This window comes from Rutidosis leptorrhynchoides, chromosome 10 (genome assembly GCF_046630445.1).
Source record: "Rutidosis leptorrhynchoides isolate AG116_Rl617_1_P2 chromosome 10, CSIRO_AGI_Rlap_v1, whole genome shotgun sequence".
Classification (NCBI taxonomy): Eukaryota; Viridiplantae; Streptophyta; class Magnoliopsida; order Asterales; family Asteraceae; genus Rutidosis; species Rutidosis leptorrhynchoides.
The window spans coordinates 212,577,845-212,600,960 of record NC_092342.1 but is presented as its reverse complement, the minus strand read 5'-3'; the positions used below and the strand labels follow the sequence as shown (position 1 = coordinate 212,600,960).

The window sequence follows — 23,116 nt, the reverse complement described above, 5'->3', positions numbered from 1 at the left end:
CACATGCTTATAACTTTCTATGTTTAGAAAGTCACTTATTTTAATGAATGCAATATTTTATCAAAACGTATCATATAGAGGTCAAAACATCACTGTGGAATCAATGATTAACGTGCCGCGTTAATAGCGATTTTGACGGGTCGTTACAAATTATATGTATTTATTTTGGTCATTATGGTATAAAATTCGATCACTAATTTGTTAAATAAAAATTACATCAACTGTCCCTCTCATTTCTGGGTAAAATATAAAAAGTGTTAAAATTTAATAACTAAATCTTAAATACATTTTTAGTAAGCCTAAAATTTATAGAACTTATTTTCGGATCACCGTTTATTTTAAAATCACATAAGTTCATTTTTAACTTGATTAATAACTATCAAGATGACAAACGAGTGCTACGAGCGTTTATTAAATAAATTCTAAATCATATATATATTCAATATACTTTTCATATATATATATATATATATATATATATATATATATATATATATATATATATATATATATATATATATATATATATATATATATATATATATATATATATATATATATATATATATATATATATATAGATTTATAGTAATATTATATATTATTTTTATTTACACAAATAAATTAAATCATATAAGTTTCTCTTTCATATTTATATATTTATATTTAAATTTATATGTATTTATTTACAGATAGTAGTTCGTGAATCGTCGGGAATAGTCAAAGGGTAATAGAATCCATATAAATAGTTCAAAAATTTTGAGACTCAACATTACAGACTTTGCTTATCGTGTCGAAATCACATAAAGATTAAGTTTAAATTTGGTCAGAATTTTTCGGGTCGTCACACCTTGAAAGTATGACTAATATTGTACAAGAGAGAGAAAGAAGTGAATTGAAGTGTATATTGGAATGAATGAAAAAGAGCCTTTAAATAAGCTAAAATTTTCCCTGCAAATGGCTGGCAGGCCGTTTGGCAGGCCGTTTGCAGGGGCCCTTTGCCAGGCCAAGCCGTTTGGCAGGCCGTTCGCCCTGGCCGTTTGGCAGGCCGTTTACCCTGGCCTTTTAGCAGGCCATTTGTGAGCCAGGAAAGCCATTTGGCAGGCCGTTAGGCAGGCCGTTTGGCTTGCCTGGTCAACTGGATTCCCTGGATCGTAACTTGATTTCTTGTCTTTCACCGTTTTCGCTCTAGAATCTTCGTTTTAGCTCCGATTCTCTTGATTCTTTTTGCACCGTCTTTGTAATTACTTGTTCTTCAATTCTAATCAACGAAGTGGGTATTTTTCCGACAAAGTTCGAATATTTATTGTTTTTGGGCCTTAACACCGGGGTGAAAATGTGACTTTTTAGCCGATATCAGTCATCCAATAGACCACCAAATTTTGATGAAGATGAGTATAAAACCTGGAAAGCTAGGTTCCCGCTCCATCTTGAGTCTGTTTACCCACTCATGCCTGGCATTGCTACAGATGGACCTTTCATCCCTACTGAAACATTTGATAGCGTTTCTACTATAGTAGACACTCCTGCTATCCCAAGCAGAGAAGTTGTTCTACCCCCATCTAGATGGGTGGATGAGGACAAACGTCGTATTGGACTTGACCCTAAGATCAGAACCTTGTTAGCTATCACATTACCTAACCATTTGTTCAAACCGATTAAGGGAAAATCGAATGCTAAAGAGATGTTGGACTATCTTGATGTTACATATGAGGGTATGGATGAGGTTAGGCAAAATAAGATTATTGCTTTGAAAAGAGAATATGAAATGTTCTTTGCCTACAAAAATAATACCCTTAAGAAAACCTTCCTAAGGTTTAATTCCTTATTTGCAGACTTGCTTACCTTGAAAATCACCTATATTTATTTTGAACAAGTCAACAAATTTATTGATTCACTGCCTGCTAAATGGAAACCTGTTACTGACCCTTTAAGAACCACTCAGACCTTAAAGAACTTCAACATGTCTTCTTTGTATGGTACACTTTGGAACCATGAGAAGGCAGAAGCCAAACTTGAACTTAATTTGAAAGAAAACTTTAAGTCTGCTCCCACCACTTCAAAATCTACAAAGTCGGATGATGCTGCTCTTGTTGTTGCTGATAAAAAGAAAGCTCCAAATGCTCTACTGGTTCAAAAGCTGATGGGAGAAGAAGAGTCAGCTGAAGAGGAGGATAGTGGTACTGGGTCTGAGGAAAGCAGTGATGATGATGATGTTGAAGGGTTTGCTGAAGGTATGGCTTTGCTGGCTAGGCAGTTCAAAAAGTTCAATCATAATAGAACCAGCAAGCCATATAGAGGGAGTAAGAAGCCAAGTGCTAGGTATGGCAGTAAATCAGTCAAGGGCCCCAAACCTGAATGTTACAACTGTGGAAAGGTAGGACACTTTGCAGCTGAGTGCATGTCCCGAAAACCTTCTTCACATGCTAATTCATTTTCAAAAGCTGACAAGTACAAGAACAAGTACAAGGCAATGAAGGCCCAAATGAAGGAAAATTCAAAGACTGATAAGAAGGAGAAGAAACCAGAGAAGGTGCTAGTTGCTGTAAATCATGATTGGGATGAGACTAGCTCATCTTCATCTTCTGATAGTGAAACTGATGAAGAGTGTGCTGGTTACGCATCTGGTAAAAAGCTGTGTTTAATGGCCAGAGAGGTAGAGGAGTTGATAGAGGAAGAAAGTGGTAGTACATTTCTAGCTGATATGAGGGAAGCTGATCAAAAAAGGGATTCATCTCAATGGAAATATGAAATGCTTTATAAGGTTGATAATTTTCGAACTTATACTGATGATGAAAAGGCTAAAATGTTTGACTACCAGAGAATTGACTTAAGCAGAGGTAGCAAACGTGAAGAAGTTTTCAAAACCGAAATTAAATCCTTAAATGAAAAACTTAAATGCAAATATGATGAAATTAAGATTTTGAAGGATGAAATTTCTAAACTTGAAAAAAAAATATGCTTTAAAATCTCTTCAATCAGACGCAACAGGAGTCCAAAACCAGCTTACTGACCTTAAAAAGGTGGTAGCCTCATGGTGTTTATATACTCGGCGCACAGCCAAGTGCATTAATGAGCAGATACCTACCTAGGTTGAGACATTCTTTACTGGTGACTACAATTCATTGTCCAACAGTCAGTCCACATTCCGTGCACAATTCGAGTCATCTAAATTTCCTTCAGCTTCCCAGAATTTCTGTATGATTTACTTCAATATACTTTCGTTGGCCAGACACAAGTATATTTTTTTAAATCATACCTTCATTCTGAGTCTCTCGATAAGGGAAATCCTATATGGTTCTAACACTTGCTACGTTATACAATTTCCTGTTAAGCATCGTTAATAGAAAAATTTATTTTATCACTGGTCAACAAGTCTCATCAGTCATATGTCTACAACCATAAAATTATTCATCATTTACAATATGTCACAGTTAGTCCAAATTCAGTTTACAAAAGTCACACTATATTCAAACCAATAATAGTCCATGAATTATTAATCCAATTCCCAACGGTTACCACCATTAAATGAAAATGTCACGCAACCATCCAAGCATAGGAGTATATTAAGTCACACCATTCCATCCTAATGATATACTGGTCACAATCCCAAACATTGTCTAACACTCAGCTTTGTCTTCCAGTTATAACACATACCCGGTATCAATCCCCACTCAGGTCAAGGGTTTCCCTATCTTCTAAAAGACAGCAGAGGGAACACTACTCACACCTATTTTCTAAGGGTCACCACAAACTCACATGAGTTCAAGGAAGGAAAAAAAATTCCTTAAGGCTTCACTATAGATTTCACGCAACTAATCTAATCAAGTATAGTAATACAGTATGGCTAGCGTCATGTATAACATGCAATTCACATACGTCTACCAACCACATGCATGGTTCGAGTCCATTATCACTAAACAATGGAAATACTACTCTATTCCAAATCTTACATTGCCACTATGTGTGTCCGGTCAGTTCAAGGAAAGGAAACACAATTCACAGAAGCCCATTTGAAAGGACCCGTTCATATACATTATAAACGATTCACAATAGTTGATTACATCGTGAGGTATTTGACCTCTATATGATACATTTTACAAACATTGCATTCGTTTTTAAAAGACAAACTTTCTTTACAACGAAAGTTGACGGCATGCACACCATTTCATAATACATCCAACTATAATTGGCTTAATAATAATTTTGATGAACTCAATGACTCGAATGCAACGTCTTTCAAAATATGCCATGAATGACTCCAAGTAATATCCTTAAAATGAGCTAAAGCACAGCGAAAGATTTCTTTAATACCTGAGAATAAACATGCTTTAAAGTGTCAACCAAAAGGTTGGTGAGTTCATAGGTTTATCATAACAATCATTTCAATATATTAATAGACCACAAGATTTCCGTTTATAAATATATGTACACTCGCAAGTGTATAAAAGTATTCTATAAGTTGTAGGCACCCGGTAACAAACCTTAACGTTCATGTTTTACCCTCTGAAGTACACCAGATCATGTGTGTTTAAAATAACCTCGAAGTACTAAAGCATCCCATAGTCAGGATGGGGTTTATCAGGCCCAATAGATCTATCTTTAGGATTCGCGCCTACCGTACATAGACAAGAAGTTTAATGTTACCAAGCTAAGGGTATGTTTCTGGTTTAAACCCACATAGAATTAGTTTTAGTACTTGTGCCTATTTCGTAAAACATTTATAAAACAGCGCATGTATTCTCAGCCCAAAAATATATATAAAAAGGGAGTAATGAAACTCACCATACTGTATTTCGTAGTAAAAATACATATAACGTCATTTAACAAGTGCAAGGTTGGCCTCGGATTCACGAACGTATCAATATTGAGATTCAATATTGCAGGAAAGTACGTAGACGCAACGGAGATGATAAACACTAGATTGACCTCACGAGCATACCCATGAACCATACCTATCACATCCATAGCTATAACCCATAATTTCCTTAGCTTCGACTCATTCAAAAAAACTATTTTGAAATCACTCGGACAGCACTCCGTCGTAATATTTTATGTATACTAATAATATCTTGAAATAATACAGAGCAAATATATATATATATATATATATATATAAATCGATTGAGAGAGTTTAGAGAAATATATTTTCAAGTTTCTATGAAATAATAAAACTTATTGAATTCTATTTACAATAAATTTTTGAATTATTAAAGTGAATTATTAAAGTATGAATTATTAAAGTGAATTATTAAAGTAAAAGTAAAGTAAAAGTAAAGTAAAGTTAAAGTTAAAGTATAGTAAAAGTATAAAAACTATGTATGTATAATACGCGTATAAATATATATAATATTAATTTAAATCGTTATATATATTTAATGAAATAAAATATAAATATCGTTATATTTATTATACTGGTTAAGTAATGAGTTGTCAAAAGTGATTCTAGATATTTATAAAAGTTATACACGTTTTAATAATAAAGTTCTTTTTAAACTGAAAACGTCTTTGTACGTTTGAAAATAGATTAATAGAATATTATGGAAACCAATTCTCCACTAACTTTTGTCTAACTTTCGTAAATGACACTTTTTGTTTTTATTTATAAATAGCTTTACAAATTATTCTGAATATCGTTAAGAGGAATAGATTTTCTCAAATCATAGTGGACCTCTCAACAGAGACTTGTAATCATAATTCAATGTTTCTGATAATTCAATCATTTAATATATTTTTTTTTATTTCGTCGAAAATCATATTGAAACAAATACGTTCGTGTAAAGTATTATACGTTTAATACTTTATTAATATTCTCAAGTTATAATATATATATACATATACATATCTATTTATATATAACGGTTCGTGAATCGTCGGAATTTGGTCGAGGTTATAATGAATGTATGAACGCAGTTTAAAATTCTTGAGATTTAACTTAACAAACTTTGCTTATCATGTCAGAATAATATAAAGATTAAAGTTTAAATTTGGTCAGAAATTTCCGGGTCGTCACAGTACCTACCCGTTAAAGAAATTTCGTCCCCGAAATTTGATAGAGGTCGTCATGACTAACAATGAGAATGTTATTATAACGATTATAGAGTTTTATCATGTTCAAGAAGCATGGATAAAATAATTCGATTACTCAAAGCGTGTGAGTGAAGTTATCGTAAATGAATGAAATAAGATAATAGTTATTCGTCGTATCTTTTGACGTCATCACGATTGATCTCCGAAAACAAAATCTTTATAATCTATATTGGATTTGATTATTCAGCGATTAAGGAAATTATGATCCTATTCGAATTAATGCGATAATCCATTTTGATTTCTCTGTCGAATATTTCACTATAAATCCACCTCCTTTGTTTTCTTACAACTCACACCTTCTCAACTCATATTTTAAAGTATATGTCAATATGCTTCATCCAGTGCTGATTCTTGATATACTCTTCACTTTCATATCTGTCGTTCTTCTTTTTCATCTGCCTCCGGAAGAATCTATTTACTTCTACTATACTCTTGGTTTTATAGTGTTTTTAGTTCTCCCGTGTCTTTATATTGCTATATGCATTGATATATACGGTTTGTAATTTCTGGGTTGTTGTTGGGTTTTATATCTTCCCTTATATTTCAAAGTCATTGCTTCTTCTATAATCATTGTCATCCACAGTTAATGCTCTCTTCTATTTGCTATGATTTATACTCCGATTTCTAGTTCGGAGCTTTGTCCTTTCGTTTCTTCTTCTTGCGATTAAGCACCACTTGTAATGGTCCAGAATTGGCAGATATAAATTTCGGAATGAACATTGTTAATGTTCTAGGAAGGAAATTGTAATGGCACGATCTTGACTTGTCAAATTACCAGAATACCTCGGAAAATGCCGAATCATCAAGAAATATTTTCTTGATATTTAGAGATCAAAGAGAATACAAGAGTTATGTAACATAGCACATGATGACGTTATGATCTGTGAATTATCATATTCCATTTAGAAACTCATCATGAATTACTGTAATATAATCACATTGATCAAGTACATTGATCAAGTGTCATTATATTATATTAACTCATGCTTCAGCTCCCAACACTTCTTCAAGAATATTCCTATTTTAAACTCGAATGTTTCAGAATTTAGAAACTAAAATAGTTTCTTTTATGATATAATACAGATAGCGCGAAGAGGTAAATGATTTCAGATAAGAATAATTGTAAAAATATCTTAAGAAGTATGGATGATATTTATAATGAAAGATACGATGATATCTTAGAATGTCTAATATCAGAGGATGATGAAGGATATTGTCCGCAGGGGTTTAGAGTGAGGAGCAAGGTATTCGTTAATGACTTCAGCAAGTACTGAATCATTTGGATTCTTTGAAGGCAGGTTCAGCCTTTGTGATTTGTCCACAGCCTCCTTCATACTTTGCTCAATCCGTTTTCCAGTTCCAAAGCTTCTCTTTTTCTAAGCTTTGCCAATATACTATCCTTTATCATCCAACTTTTTACTATTAAGGTCGTTTACAGTTTTTGCTGCTTCATCAGCATTTTTCAAAATTTCGAGAACTGGTTCGCAGTTTAGGGTGTTTTTCAGAAATTTCTCATTCAAAGAATGTAAGTCTTGGAGGTAGACTTTGTGTGTATATGTAATTGTTGATGTAGACATGCTGCGAGGTTTCAAAATACTGATTGCTGATTCTCAATAATTGGTATGGCAATTCTTATTATAAGGTATGAATGAGTATATGATAGGGTTTCGATAATTATAATGATTTTTTTTTTTTGGAAAGTCAAAGACCAGTGAAGTTGTTGGTAAGTTTATTGCTAATGTGGTGAATATAAACTATTCCCCGGTAACATTGGCGAAAGGGTAACGTATCTATCGAGGTTATAATAAGACTGTTTTGATTGAGAAGTCGAAGTTGACTTGCTGGAGCTGTGACAAAACTGTCTATTTTGAAACGGAATTGAAAAGTTATTTTAGCGAGTAAATGCCAAAGGGTCTAACACGGATACGTGTCGAACTATGACTTTGGTTTTGAGAGTTTTTCAGGTGCATAACTGTGGGTAACATGTGGTTGGATCATCATCTCGATTGTTCCTTAGTTGAAGTGTCTTCAGGAATTTCGAAGGGTTTGAGCACATATTGTAATCGTTAATACATATGATGTTCTAACACAGTTTTGAAGTCAAAGTATAGCCTTGAAAGATATAGGAATCTAAGAGTGATGATACTGGTTATATTTCGAATTGAATTATGCGATTTCAAAGTCAGAATATGTAATTGAATTTGAATGAGTATGATTGTTTTGATTTATATAAAAGAATGGATATTGTTGTGAAAGTAGGGAGTATAGTTGATGATTGCTGAATCAGTTTCGAAAAATGTAATATATTAATTGAGAATTTATATATCTCTCGGGTATTACCTACCCGTTAAAAAAAATTTCGCAATTAATATTTTGTACAAAAGAAGTTTATTACAGTCTTTATGAAAATATATGTGTATATTTTCTTTAGATGTAATATAGATTTAATGAGTTAATATTAAATTAAACTCATTTGTTTTATGGTTGGAACTAGAATTGAGTAATCCCTAAAACTTTATAAATTGCATAAGTATTTCTTCAATAATATTGAAATTATGAATCATTACTTTGTTATTTGTTGGTTTTCGTGAAATTCTTGTGAACTTCGCAAGGTACGAATGATGTTATTTGAAAAGTTTCGAGTACATCGATGATGCAAGTGTAAAATCAAACATATATTCGAATAATATGCTTGATTTATTATGAATTGGAATTTTATTGAATTGAGACAGAGATTGTAATTAACGATGGTTAAGTTGCGGGCGAAGGACGTACATCATTGCATATTTGTAATATGAATTAACTGAGTAGTTAAGATTCACACATAATAGCTTAGTACGGGAAGATTTATTATGGTTTAAAAATTTATACATATAAAATATACATATAAATCTTTCGATTGGAAATGAGTTAATACTTCATAACTCGTTGATACAATATATTTGTTGTTGATTCGTAATGATGTCCATAATGATTCTTGAACTGACAGAGTTTGTGATGTTACAGGTGCTGTTGATTCTGACGATACTGATGGCACTGACTGTGTTGATGATGCTACGGTCCTGTTGATGCTGTTGGTAAAACAATTCTAGCTTGTAAATCGTACACCATTTTTGATCAAAGTTTCTACTCTACCATCTCCGTTCACTCATCCGATTTACGGTCAGAATTAAATAATCTCTAAGATTTTGGAGATTACATAACTGCCATAGAGATATCTCTTCAATGAAGTTTATGAAATAATACTTCATCGTTTGTTGTTGTTGATATTCCTGGATATTTACAGGGCGTATGACGTTGATGTTTGAGATACAGATTGTGATGTTGCGGTGTGGGATGTGGATGTTGTTGTTGGTGGTGGTGATGGTACTGTTGGTGTTGCTGATGATGGTACTGTTTATGCTGCTGGTGCTGCTGCTGGTGTTTGTAACTTTTGCACCATATTCTCCAAAGCCACTACCCAAGCGCGAAGCTCGTTGACTTCCTCTATTACACCGGGGTGATTGTCGGTTCGGACGAGCGAATAAAAAAAATATAGAATTTGGTGTAGTATGTAATCGTGACGAGATACTCTAGAAATAAGAGAGAAAATGGTGTTTCGGATAGGTTCGTCGTTAAGTGCTTCAGGTTCTTCGCCAAGAGGGTAATGTGGTGGATGGAAGGGATCACCTTCTTCTTGTCTCCAATGATTAAGGAGGCTACGAACCCATCCCCAATTCATCCAGAATAGATGATGACTAATTGGTTGATCCATTCCGGTTACACTGCTTTCAGAACTTGAGTGGGATTCCATTTCGTACGATTGAATAAAGAATTTTTCGATATGAAATGATTTTCCGGCTATCGGGTGGTATTCTAATTATATAGAGCAAAAGGTTTCGTAGATTACGGAGGAATTTACGGAATATGTCAGGCAAAGTTTACAGTAACAGATACGCTAATATATGAATTAGCATATACGCTAAGATATGAATTTTGTCTATACACTATTCATGCAATCAATGCAATAAGATGTGTCAAGACTAAGAATGATAAGCAGGTAATTTTCAACAAAAATGATGAGCAAAACTTTTGACATGCAGACACGGTCGAAGTCCAGACTCACTAATGCATCCTAACGACTATCAGTTAGACACACTAATGCACACCGGGTTCGCTAAGACCACCGCTCTGATACCAACTGAAAGGACCCGTTCATATACATTATAAACGATTCACAATAGTTGATTACATCGGGAGGTATTTGACCTCTATATGATACATTTTACCAAAATTGTATTCGTTTTTAAAAGACAAACTTTCTTTACAACGAAAGTTGACGGCATGCACACCATTTCATAATACATCCAACTATAATTGGCTTAATAATAATCTTGATGAACTCAATGACTATAATGCAACGTCTTTCAAAATATGCCATGAATGACTCCAAGTAATATCCTTAAAATGAGCTAATGCACAGCGGAAGATTTCTTTAATACCTGAGAATAAACATGCTTTAAAGTGTCAACCAAAAGGTTGGTGAGTTCATAGGTTTATCATAACAATCATTTCAATATATTAATAGACCACAAGATTTTCGTTTATAAATATATGTACACTCGCAAGTGTATAAAAGTATTCTATAAGTTGTAGGCACCCGGTAACAAGCCTTAACGTTCATGTTTTACCCTATGAAGTACACCAGATTAGGTGTGTTTAAAATAACCTCGAAGTACTAAAGCATCCCATAGTCAGGATGGGGTTTGTCAGGCCCAATAGATCTATCTTTAGGATTCGCGCCTACCGTACATAGACAAGTAGTTTAATGTTACCAAGCTAAGGGTATGTTTCTGGTTCAAACCCACATAGAATTAGTTTTAGTACTTGTGCCTATTTCGTAAAACATTTATAAAACAGCGCATGTATTCTTAGCCCAAAAATATATATAAAAAGGGAGTAATGAAACTCACCATACTGTATTTCGTAGTAAAAATACATATAACGTCATTTAACAAGTGCAAGGTTGGCCTCGGATTCACGAACGTATCAATATTGAGATTCAATATTGCAGGAAAGTACGTAGACGCAACAGAGATGATAAACACTAGATTGACCTCACGAGCATACCCATGAACCATACCCATCACCTCCATAGCTATAACCCATAATTTCCTTAGCTTCGACTCATTCAAAAAAACTATTTTGAAATCACTCGGACATCATTCCGTCGTAATATTTTATGTATACTAATAATATCTTGAAATAACACATAGAAAATATATATATATATATATATATATATATATATATATATATATATATATATATATATATATATATATATATATATATATATATATATCGATTGAGAGAGTTTAGAGAAATATATTTTCAAGTTTCTATGAAATAATGAAACCTATTGAATTCTATTTATAATAGATTTTTGAATTATTAAAGTATGAATTATTAAAATGAATTATTAGAGTCTGAATTATTAAAGTATAAATTATTAAAGTGAATTATTAAAGTATGAATTATTAAAGTGAATTATTAAAGTATGAATTATTAAAGTGAATTATTAAAGTATGAATTATTAAAGTTAAAGTAAATTAAAAGTAAAGTAAAGGTAAATTTAAAGTATAGTAAAAGTATAAAAACTATGTATGTATAATACGCGTATAAATATATATAATATTAATTTAAATCATTATATATATTTAATGAAATAAAATATAAATATCGTTATATTTATTATATTGTTTAAGTAATGAGTTGTCAAAAGTGATTCTAGATATTTATAAAAGTTATATACATTTTAATAATAAAGTTCTTTTTAAACTAAAAACGACTTTGTACGTTTGAAAATAGATTAATAGAATATTTTGGAGACCAATTCTCCACTAGCTTTTGTCTAACTTTCGTAAATGACACTTTTTGTTTTTATTTATAAATAGCTTTACAAATTATTTTGAATATTGTTAAGAGGAATAGATTTTCTCAAATCATAGTGGACCTCTCAACAGAGACTTGTAATCATAATTCAATGTTTCTGATAATTCAATCATTTAATATATATATTTTTTTTATTTCGTCGAAAATCATATTGAAACAAATACGTTTGTGTAAAGTATTATACGTTTAATACTTTATTAATATTCTCAAGTTATAATATATATATATATATACATATACATCTCTATTTATATATAACGGTTCGTGAATCGTCGGAATTTGGTCGAGGTTATAATGAATGTATGAACACAATTTAAAATTCTTGAGATTTAACTTAACAAACTTTTCTTATCGTGTCGGAATAATATAAAGATTAAAGTTTAAATTTGGTCAGAAATTTCCGGGTCGTCACACCATTGCAGTCTTATCAAATCATGCATATCACTATAAAAAGTCAAATATAATAGAAAAGTTCCATACGATAACTAACCACTCACAGAAAGCATGTCAAATCTATATCATGCATCACATTTGACAAATCTCATAGAGCATGTCAGTCTACAGTCCAAAGAGGTCATGACAACTAATCAAAGGGATCAAGATCAAAATAATATCAATAGCAGCTCTAAACACAGCTGATGCAACTAGAGCAATCAAATCAACTCTAGTTTAAAAGCTTAAATAATAAATCAACATGCAACTTCATCATATCACAGAAGTTTAAGCCATGTAAGTGATAATAGCTTATAATTTTTTACAACACATGATCAACCGAAAATCGTCGGGCCTAAATAGATTTCAGGTTTGAGTGCTTGATTTGGGAAAAAGAGTGGATCGAATGTTTTAACTCCAATAACTGTGCGAACCCCGATTTGAAATCTGGAATTCAAGGGCGTAAAAAAATTGATGAGATTAACCTTATTCGATCGGAATCGAATAAGTTAATACCTTAGACTGAAATCGTTATCGGAACTGTATTATCAGCTGGAGAGATGTTACTATGATTAATTTGAGCAGAGTAACGTTAATGCATCCAGTGTTGTTTTAATGAATGATCTTGTTCGTGTAATTTATAGGTGTTATGAGGGAATGGTGACGTGGCACATGTCCCTTTCATGGTTGTAACAAACTTTGCTAATCTCAAGGATTGACGTGGCACCTGTACCTTTCATGGGAATAACGAGTAGATCATAACAAACTTTCCTAGATTCGTGGGTTAATGTGGCGTGCAGCTTATTTGTATGTTTGTTCCGGGATTAAGTACTCGATCTGGGACAGTATCCTTGTTCCGGGATGGTATCCTTGTGCCGGGCCAGGATACCTAATCCGGGAAGCCGAGGTGGTCCCGAGAGTGTGATAGACCCATCCAGGTTGTGACGGATGATTGCCTTTGTTCAGGTAAGGATTTGCCTGATGTGTGTTCCAAGTATTTCTTCACGGTAGAGTTATGACCGGTCAGGATTGTAGCCAGTTTATGAGTAACCTTATAAAGGTTATCAGGTGCCCTACATTTATGGTTCAGTAGGCCTTTTTATGTGATGACATGGTTCCCGGATTCCTAATATCTTTGCATCCGACTAGGTGATGTCGGTAACCTGCTCATTCGTTCAGGCTGGCATTGTGTAGCATTCCGGCTAGCCTTTATCTGGTATGGACTCTCTCGGATGTAATCTTCTGATCAGGTTACTAAGGTGAAGTCGTGAGGATGTTACCTGCCCGAGGTACCTTACGCCGGGTATACTCTAGCCGGAATGTTGTTAAAAGTGTTTTTCTGAGACAGATCATTATGCGTATCATCAAGTCCCCCCAGTTTGGTGAGGTCGGCTGGAACAGCTGCGTTTCCAAACTTAAAGGAACATACCCCACACGCGTGATTGAACGTGTAATTAATGCTTTGTCACTTTCTGTCTTAATCATAGTAAAGTCTTTCACGTATTTTGATGCACTTTTTGAGTCCTGTGGGACCCTCATAGGATATTTTCCTATATAAGCGAACACTGATCTTCACTTAGGTTTTTCCAGTTTCGATATTCTTCATTTTCCATAACACAGAGAAATATTTTCCTTATCTTGCTTGATTTGAATCTTTCATCACTTTCTTCTTTATTTATCATGCCTCCCAGACCTTCTAATCCTCTTCTTGACGTATTACGTGCACCTAGAAATGTTGATCAAGCTTATCTTGATTGGGTTTTTTATCTATGTCCTCGATTACGAGAATTAGGGCTAGTGATACCAGGTCGCAACAGCTTGCGTGTGCGCCCCCTCCAAATCATTGTGCTATTTATTTGAGAACTTTTGAGGTTTCAAATCTTAGGTATCCATTTACGCGTTTTTTCATGAAGGTTCTTAACTTCTACGGTCTCAGCATTGCACGTTTGCATCCGAATGGTATTCGTTCGATCGTGTTGTTTGAGATGTATTTCAATGGCTTAGTGATGGTCTTGAGTTTGAATATTTTCAGAAGCATATTCCGACTAACGTCATATCGTAAAGGGTGGTATACGTTTACTGACGAGATTGATTTTCTTGGGAAGCCGTCAGTTATTGTAGATAACTGGGTGCAATCGTTTGTTTTTGCGAAGTGTACTGATTTTCCGTTGAGGGATGAATAGTCTTATTTGTTTAGGTCCGTGATTGGGCAACAACCGAGATAACTGTCGGAATTAGGTGTAGAGATGGTTGACTAATTAAGGGGCCTAAAGATCCCTCAAAGGACATATAACGAGAACGTCTTGGTGATGGCTAATGTCAGCATTAATTGGAGTCATTCTGATAGGATTCCTGTTGCTCGTAGAGGTGGAAGAGGTATGTACTCATGTGATTTTTCTACTCTTTCATAATTGTGATTTATAGAATGAAATTTATGATTTGTGCAGAGTTGACCGTGTCGGAGGTTCTTCGGTCGACAAGTCTAGACGGAATAGTTTTTATCGACAAAGTGGTAGAGGGTGCAGCCCCACCTGTCGTAGGGGGTGCAGCCCCGACATCTACCAGTCGTCGTCGTCGGGTGCCGTCTCCTGATGAATTGGAGTCTTCTAATGGCGACTCCTCAGATGGTGGATTGATTCGTAGAACTAGGCGTCGAGTTGAATCGATTTTTGCAACCGAGGGTACACCTTTCACATACTCTTGCCTTTTTTTACCATGTTGTATATTGACTACGTTTTTTATGTAGGTCATACCAGTGTCCCCGCGGGTGCCCGTTCCCGTGGTAACTTTGCTAGAAGGAGTTGTTACCCAGGAGGAGAATAGGCCAGTTGTTGAAGAGAGACGGGTAGTTGGTGAAGAGCCTGTCGTTGAGAGAGAGAGAGTTTCGAGCCATCGTCCCGGCAAGGAACCTTTCAAGGAGTCATCGATATCTTGACCCCGGCTAATAACAAACGCCGGGGAGAACGTTTATGTCCTGCCTGATTGTAATGTTGAGTCATTTCGTGATCTCCCGCACTGCGATGCTTTGGATTATCCGATTTTTATTGAGTACTTGGACTTCATTACTTTTCCTGCCCTAAAAACATCGTTGGCTTCTCTTTCTGCAATGCAGGCGTGTCATCTGCGTTCCCAATTTGCCGTATTTGAGCAACATATTGCGGCGGATGAGCTAAACTGAAGTGAGGCTGATGCTCAACGCATTCATGAGCACAGCGCGATGTTTGAGAGTGTCAAACGGCGTATGGCGGAGGTTTCAGGCGAAAATGCCCGTCTTGAGAGGGAGCTTGCATCAACAAGTGAAGCTTTGGCCTTATCCCGGGATGAGTTACAGACTTCCCGGGATGCTCTGGAGGCCTTGAAGGTAGCATTAGCTCGGGAGCAGGAAGTGGTGGCTCTTCTCTTGGATGATAATAAGAAACTTTCAGAGAAGGTGTCGGCGACATTGGGTGAGCTTACCCGTCTGCAACACGGTATACCTGTACTTTTTTCCAGCCTACTGAAGTCCTCCATTGTTCATCAGCCGTTTAATGCCTTTATCGAGGCCATCAAAAATTAACCACTATTGAGGTGCTAAGACGAGTGCAGCATTTCTTTCCGGCTGGTAGTGCAGCCCAAAAGATGAAGAACGACTTAAGTTCTACTTGTGTTCAAGAATGCCGGCAAGCGCATGAGGCTCTTGGCCAGATTAGTTTCAAAGAATTGGATAAGATCGGTAGGGATGAGAATTCATCAGTAGAGGATATTATACACTATCAGCCGTAGAGATATGCACTCGGTTGTGTTTTTTGTAGTGAATGTAATGTTTTTACATTTTGTTATGTCTTGTGTGTAAACTAGTTTAATTGAATTTGAGTTGTTTTGTTGTGTCATGACAATAACGTAGATATCTAGACTACGCGTGAGCATGATCGAGATGTTATACGGTAAAACCAGACCATCAAAGATTTGGCCAGACACCCTCATAATCCGAGAAGGTTCTTTAAGGGGTGCCATCCTACCAACGAAAGCTAGAAAGCATTTCTTCTGGCGGTAGGTCTGAAATATGTTAAAAGACTTATGATTGTGTTTGTGTCATATTTAGAGTCGCTACAGAGTATGAGAATGTAAAATGCAATTTTATTGAGAACTCATACTTAAATAATTTTGATACATAAGTGTGATACTCCTGTTATCTGGGTGGGTGATCAGTCCTCCCGGGTACAGGTAGATTACACATGATATTTCTTTAAATGTAAAGTGTGCCAAGGGCATTGTATTGGGATTCCATCTGGTGTTTTCAGGTGGTATGCTCCATAGTCAGTAATGCCGATAACCTTATATGGTCCTTCCCATCGCGGGCCTAGTTTCCCGACATCTTGTTGTCGGCTGGCTTCGTTGCTTCGTAACACTAAGTCATGTAGTTGAAAGTCCAGTGGTTTGAATTTTTTGTCATAGTGGTTTGCGATTTTTTGCTTCTTTTCGGCCTGCCGGATATGTGCTATTGTCTGCCGTTCTTCAAGAGCATCTAGGTTTTCTCGTAATGATTCGTCATTTTGCTGTTCATCGAACATTGTTATTCGTTTGGCTAGGACAAGCACTTCATCCGGGATGACCGCTTCAATGTCGTATACTAGACTGAATGGTGTTTCGTTTGTACTATCTTTTGGTGTTGTCCGGTGCGCCCATAGTACATGTTGGAGTTCATCCACCCATCCTTTTCGGTGTTTAGCTAGTCTGGCCTTTATTCCGGCAACGATGTCCCTGTTAGTGAGTTCAACCTGTCCGTTAGCCTGTGGACATGCCACGGAAGTGAACGACTGTTGAATGTCCATGTTTATGCACCATTCTTTAAAAGGATTGTGTGCAAATTGTGTGCCATTCTCGCTGACTATTTCGCATGGTAAGCCGAAATGACAAACTATGTCCTCCCATACGAAGGTTAGTATTTTCCTTCCGATAATCATGCTTAACGGTGTTGCTTCAATCCACTTTGTAAAGTAATCAATTGTGACGACCAGGATTTTAACATTTTCGACACCTCATGGGAATGGACCGACAATGTCGATTCCCCATTTGCAAAATGGACAAGCGGCGTGTATTGGGACCATGTTATGGTGAGGGGATCGATTGACGAGAGCATGTATTTGACATGCCTCACAGTATATGATCAGATCGTATGTGTCCCGGTACATGTGTGGCCAGAAATAACCCATTCTTTTGATTCTGCTGACTATTGTTTTGTAGTCGAAGTGTGTCGAGCAGGCCCCTTCGTGCATTTCTTGTATGATTTCTTTGGCCTGCGTTGGCCCAACGCATCTTAAATAAGGCTGCGTGAATGACTTCCTATACATGATTCCATTTTTGAAGTGATACTTTGGTGCTCGTATTCGTATCCTACGAGCTTGTAGCTTGTCTTCCAGGAGGGTACCATCGGCAAGGTATTGTATGAAAGGTGTCATCCAACAATCTTCTCCTGTTGTGATTATTGTCATGAGGGTATCCTCGTCGGTTGACCTTCTTTCCAGTACTTCTACCATGACCTTTTTGGTGAAGTGATTGTATAGCAAAGTGGCAATCTTGCTTAAAGCATCTGCTTTCTTGTTACGGTTATAGGGTATTTGCTTTATTTCAAATGCTACAAAGGCTTTCGCTAGCGTCTTTGTAAGCTCTAGGTATTTTTGTATCGATGTGTCTCTTCCTTCAAAACTGACGTTTAGCTGGCTTGCTACCAGTTGCGAGTCAACATAAGCCATGAGCTGTTGTACATCGATGCTCCTTGCCAAGCATAATCCAGCTAGCAGAGCTTCGTATTCGGCCTCATTATTTGAGGCCGGTAACTTTAGTCGGATAGCGTAGGTCATTTCCTCTCCGTTCGAGCATACGAGGAGTAGACCTATGCCAGATCCCTCCTCGTTGGATGCCCCGTCTGTATATAGTTCCCAGAATTCGTCCGTGTCCCTTCTTGTGATGGGGGTTTCACCTTATTTGATCATATCATAGGGGAGTTCTACCAGGAAGTCGGCCATAACTTGGCCCTTGACTAAATGTCTTCGGAGAAAGTTGATTTCATGCTCGCCAAGCTCTATTGCCCATTTCTCCATCCTTCCGGAAATCTCTAGTCTAGTTAGGACGTGTTTGTCTGTGAAACTTGTATCAGATGTGCTTGAAAATATCGCTGCATCTGCCTTGCCGTATGTACTAAGGCTTAGATTAACTTTTTCATGGCCGGGTAGTTTACTTCCCCGTTTTGTAATACTTTGCCCACGAAGTATACCGGCGTTTGAGTTTTTCCTTTGTCGGCGATGAGCACCGTGCTGATTGCCTCGGAGGAGGCGGCAAGGTATACCGTGAGGGTTTCTCTTAGTATCGGTGCCGTTAGTGTGGGCAGTTCTTTTAGGAATGCCTTCATGTCCTAGAAGGCTTTCTCGGCCTCCTCCGTCCAAAAGAAGTCTCTTTTATTCAAGCAACGTTTTAATGTCTGGAAGAAAGGTAGGGATCTATCGGCAGCTCGTGACAGAAATCTTGTTAGTGCCACTAACATCCCTATTAAACTTTGCACGTCTTTTTTATTCCTGGGCGACTGCATATTTTTAATTGCTTGAATTTTCTTCGGGTTTTCCTTGATTCCTCTAAGGGTAACCGTGAACCCTAAGAATCGACCTTCTTCCATTCCGAAAGAGCATTTTGAAGGATTTAGCTTCATATTGATTTTGCGTAGCGATTCAAACGTTTCGATGACATCTAAAATCATTTGTTCTTCTGTTTTAATTTTGATGCCAATGTCTTCTACATATGCTTTGATGTTTCATCCGATTTGGTCCTAGAATGCCCTGTCTATTACCTGTTGGTACGTTGCTCCGACATTTCTTAATCCGAATGGCATTTTGGTATAACAAAAGATGCCTTTGTTTGTGAAGAATGCAGTTTTTTCTTCGTTGACTTCTACCATTGGTATTTGTTGGTAGCCTCTATATGCATCCAGGAAGCTCTTAAACCTGAAACCCGAGTGGGAGTTGATATCGGCTAAAAAGTCACTTTTTCACCCCGGTATTGAGGCCCAAAAACAAGAAAGTTCCAAACTTTATCGGCAAAATACCCGCTTCAACGGTTAGAATTGAAGATCAAGTAATTACGAAGATGGTGCAAAAAGAATCAAGAGATCGGAGCTAAAATCAAAGATTGTAGAGCGAAAACGGTGAAAAACAAGAAATTAAGTTACGATCCAGCGAATCAGCAAGCCAAACGGCCTTCCAAACGGCTTGTCAAACGGCTTGCCAGTATGGTAAACTGCCTGCCATATGCCCAAATCAAACGGGAATGGTAAACGGGCTGGCCTGGCAAACAGCCCCTGCAAACGGCCTGCCAAACGGCTTGACAAACTGCCTGCCAGCCGTTTGCAGGCAAAATTTAAGCTTATTTAAAGGGTCTTTGTCATTCATTCCAACACACACTTCAATTCACTTCTTTCTCTCTCTCTTGTACAATATTAGCCATACTTTCAAGGTCTTCGACTCTGTGCGGGAAATCTAGTACCCGGAGAAGAACACCGAAGATTGTATTAGGAGCGGTCTGGAGTTTGAAGTTGTCACTTTTGTATTCGGAACGTGTTTAATCTACTGGTACTTCTATCCTTTATCTTTATATAATGTCTTCTATCATTATGTTCTGTGATGTTGTTGCCATGATTAATGAGTAGTTATCTTTAGTATATGCTATGATGTAATCAGTTATAATGCCGAAATAATATTATGGTTTGCGTATGTTGTCGAGATACATTCCGTTTATGCTTTAAACTCAATCGCTTTTTCAACTAATAGAACGTAGTTATCGGCTCTGTTATTGGGAAGTCACGAACCCCAATTCAGAGTACACTATTTGTGTCACCCCTTGGTAAGAGAAGTCAATCGGATACAACGTAAGATCGACTGAGTCACACCGGTAGTAGTAAGTCTATCAAGCTTTGGATTCCGACTGACGACTCTTTCGTAGTGAAACATCTAACTAGACCCTTAGTACATTGTCGGTCCCAGACCATGCTAGTGTAGTCACCAAGCATATAAACTTCGTACGTGCATGCTGAAGCACAACGGTTGTTGTAAGCTGTACCTCTGCTAAGTAAGGTCATGGAACCCGGTCAGTGCTGCAAAGAATAATGCACCATAACGTGGTCTCAAGAATTGAACCCCGATTGAGGGATTCTTAGTTAATTAAGGAACTGTTTGTTTAAACACATAAAGGATTGGACCGTTAGGATAACCGAGCGTGTTTATGGAAGTCAACTTGACTTGGCCATGGTGTTCTTTATGGTTGAACTCTTTTAAGGGCCTAACTACCTTTTAAACCTAATCGTTAACTAAAGCATTGAAACACATCACGTCTCTCGGATATGGTAAACCCTGTATTCTATTATGCTTAAGAAAGTTTAGACCTTTGTGGAATGTTAATACGTCACCCAACCGAGTCGCTCAATTGAATGAGCCGTCTGAACATGTATGCCTGTAGTCAGACTGCACGAGCGTCGAGGGTAAGGGGCGTTACTGTCTATTCAGAATCTTCAAGCCTATCGCATTACCCAGTGACATGTCTTACGACAGGGGCGTTTAGGAATAGTGTAATGAATATAAGGTCCATAACTATTCATGAGCCAGCATTCCCTAATCCCGGTAGAATAACTGATGAACTCATAGTATGCACTTGTTTTAACCTTATCTGAATTACAAATTTTATTGCATTTACTTTATATGTCTTATAAATTTGAAAAAAAACAAAAATTAGGTAACCACTACTCCTCTTTATAATTATCTTTGGCTTTCAATATAGGTTTGATTCTACTGATATCTTAAAAATATGACCATAGATCATACTTCCCTTACTCATTATAAGGAGTAGTACGATTTAGGCCCCGCTAAATATAAATTTAAAAGAGTACCCCCCCTCTTTGTGACTGATTCTGACGTGTTGCCACCTGACGACACCACACGAATAAAACCGTCCGTTTCAGTCATATCAATAAGGAAACTAGTTTTTGGCACCGCTGACGGGGAACTGGTATAAGGAAATACTGCTTTAATTAAACTCATTCACAAGCATTTAGTGGTGTCTAATAAAGACAATTATACTCGGACTTGGTTGTTGGATTTATTAAACAGTCTCCAATTATATTGGAACCAAAAGGATCCTGCCTCTCTGTAGTCGGCCTGGCCACTTGGTTTGTTGAATAGTTCGTACAAAGCTCTGTTATCTAAATACAAGGGAATCAGTAGCAAGAACCAAAAACATATCTAAACTTAGGATAATTTGATTACCTTATAATTAGAGTAGATTACCTTAGACTACCTTAGATTAAGACTACCTTAGACTACTCTAGATTACTTTAGATTACCTTAGATTGCTTAGATTAAAATTAGGAACTTACCTTATCTGTTTAAAATCTAAGAACAAACAGGCATACCCAGTGTATGACCCAAACCTGGTCTAGACCAGGGCCATTGTTTTTCTTACCTGATCTAGACGCAATAATCTCTAAAGCACGCAAGGAAGAACGAATCAGAAATCAAATGGCATTACACGTTACTTTAGCAGAAAACACCAAACCCTTAATTGATGGTCGAGGAGGACTGATCCGAATCCCAGAGATTCAAGGACACTCGTTCGAGTTAAAACATCACATCATACAACTCATCCAAAACAGCTGTCAGTTTCATGGATTACCAAATGACGATCCTAATTCTCACCTTGATAAATTCATATCTCTTTCGAACTCCTACAAACAGCCAGGGATCGGACAAGATATAGTCCGGCTATACTTGTTCCCCTATTCTCTCACTCATCATGCACAAACATGGTTTGAAGGACTGGAAAAAGATTCCATCACGTCATAGACGGAGATGGAAACTAAATTCCTAACTAAATATTTCCCCCTTCTAAACAAACCAAACTAAAGAATGACATCATTAACTTTAAACAAAGTTATGATGAATCTCTTTACACTGCATGGGAGCGATTCAAAACCCTGCTGAAAAAATACCCTAATCACCAATTAGAACGGTCAGCTCAAATCTGCAACTTCTATAATGGTCTTACAGTAAATCATAGGATGACGATCCATGCCGCAGCTCAAGGAAATTTGATGAACCAAACTACAGACGAAGCATGAGAATTGCTCGAAAACATGACAATGCATCATCATGATTGGAACAGTGGTGAAACAAGTTCATCATCTTCACTTAACAATCAAACAGAGGCCATCAAATCCCTCACGGATAAGATGAAATCTCTCGCCAAACAACTCAGATAATTGAAGATGCTACCGCAGCAGATTAACCAGGCTCAGGCCTGTGTAAATTGTACCAACCCGCAACCCACTGAAGAATATCAAGTTGAGTACGAGAACCCAGACGGTTCAGTCTGTTACGTTCAATGCCCAGCTCGTCCATCAAATCTCGAATTTAATCAACAACCTAGGGTTAACCAATTCCAAAGAAACAACCAGCCTTTTCGCTATCGCTACCACATTATCCACCCCAACAATCTCAATTGACCTACGATCAACCACTTCCATTCACTGCTCCACCAGCTGAGGAAAATTCCCCAACCACCCAAATTTCAAAAGTAACCAACCTCACTCTCGGAGATGATGATCAGTTGACTCAATTCATTCAAGGACAACAATAACTTAATC

General features: G+C 36.6%; 2 protein-coding genes and 1 non-coding gene across 3 annotated transcripts; all 3 read right to left on the bottom strand.

Annotated features, from left to right (window-relative positions):
- Positions 1-16,664: 16,664 nt before the first annotated feature.
- LOC139870806 (uncharacterized) lies at positions 16,665-17,267 on the bottom strand. The gene has a single exon (XM_071858577.1). The coding sequence runs from the start codon at positions 17,265-17,267 to the stop codon at positions 16,665-16,667; it is 603 nt and encodes a 200-aa protein (XP_071714678.1).
- Positions 17,268-17,474: 207 nt separating this feature from the next.
- On the bottom strand, positions 17,475-18,296 carry LOC139870805 (uncharacterized). Its single transcript, XM_071858576.1, has one exon. It carries the CDS (start codon positions 18,294-18,296, stop codon positions 17,475-17,477), a length of 822 nt encoding a protein of 273 aa, XP_071714677.1.
- Positions 18,297-22,369: 4,073 nt separating this feature from the next.
- On the bottom strand, positions 22,370-22,476 carry LOC139874057 (small nucleolar RNA R71). Its single transcript, XR_011767760.1, has one exon. It is a non-coding gene; the product is annotated as a small nucleolar RNA R71 (small nucleolar RNA).
- Between the last annotated feature and the right edge of the window lie 640 nt (positions 22,477-23,116).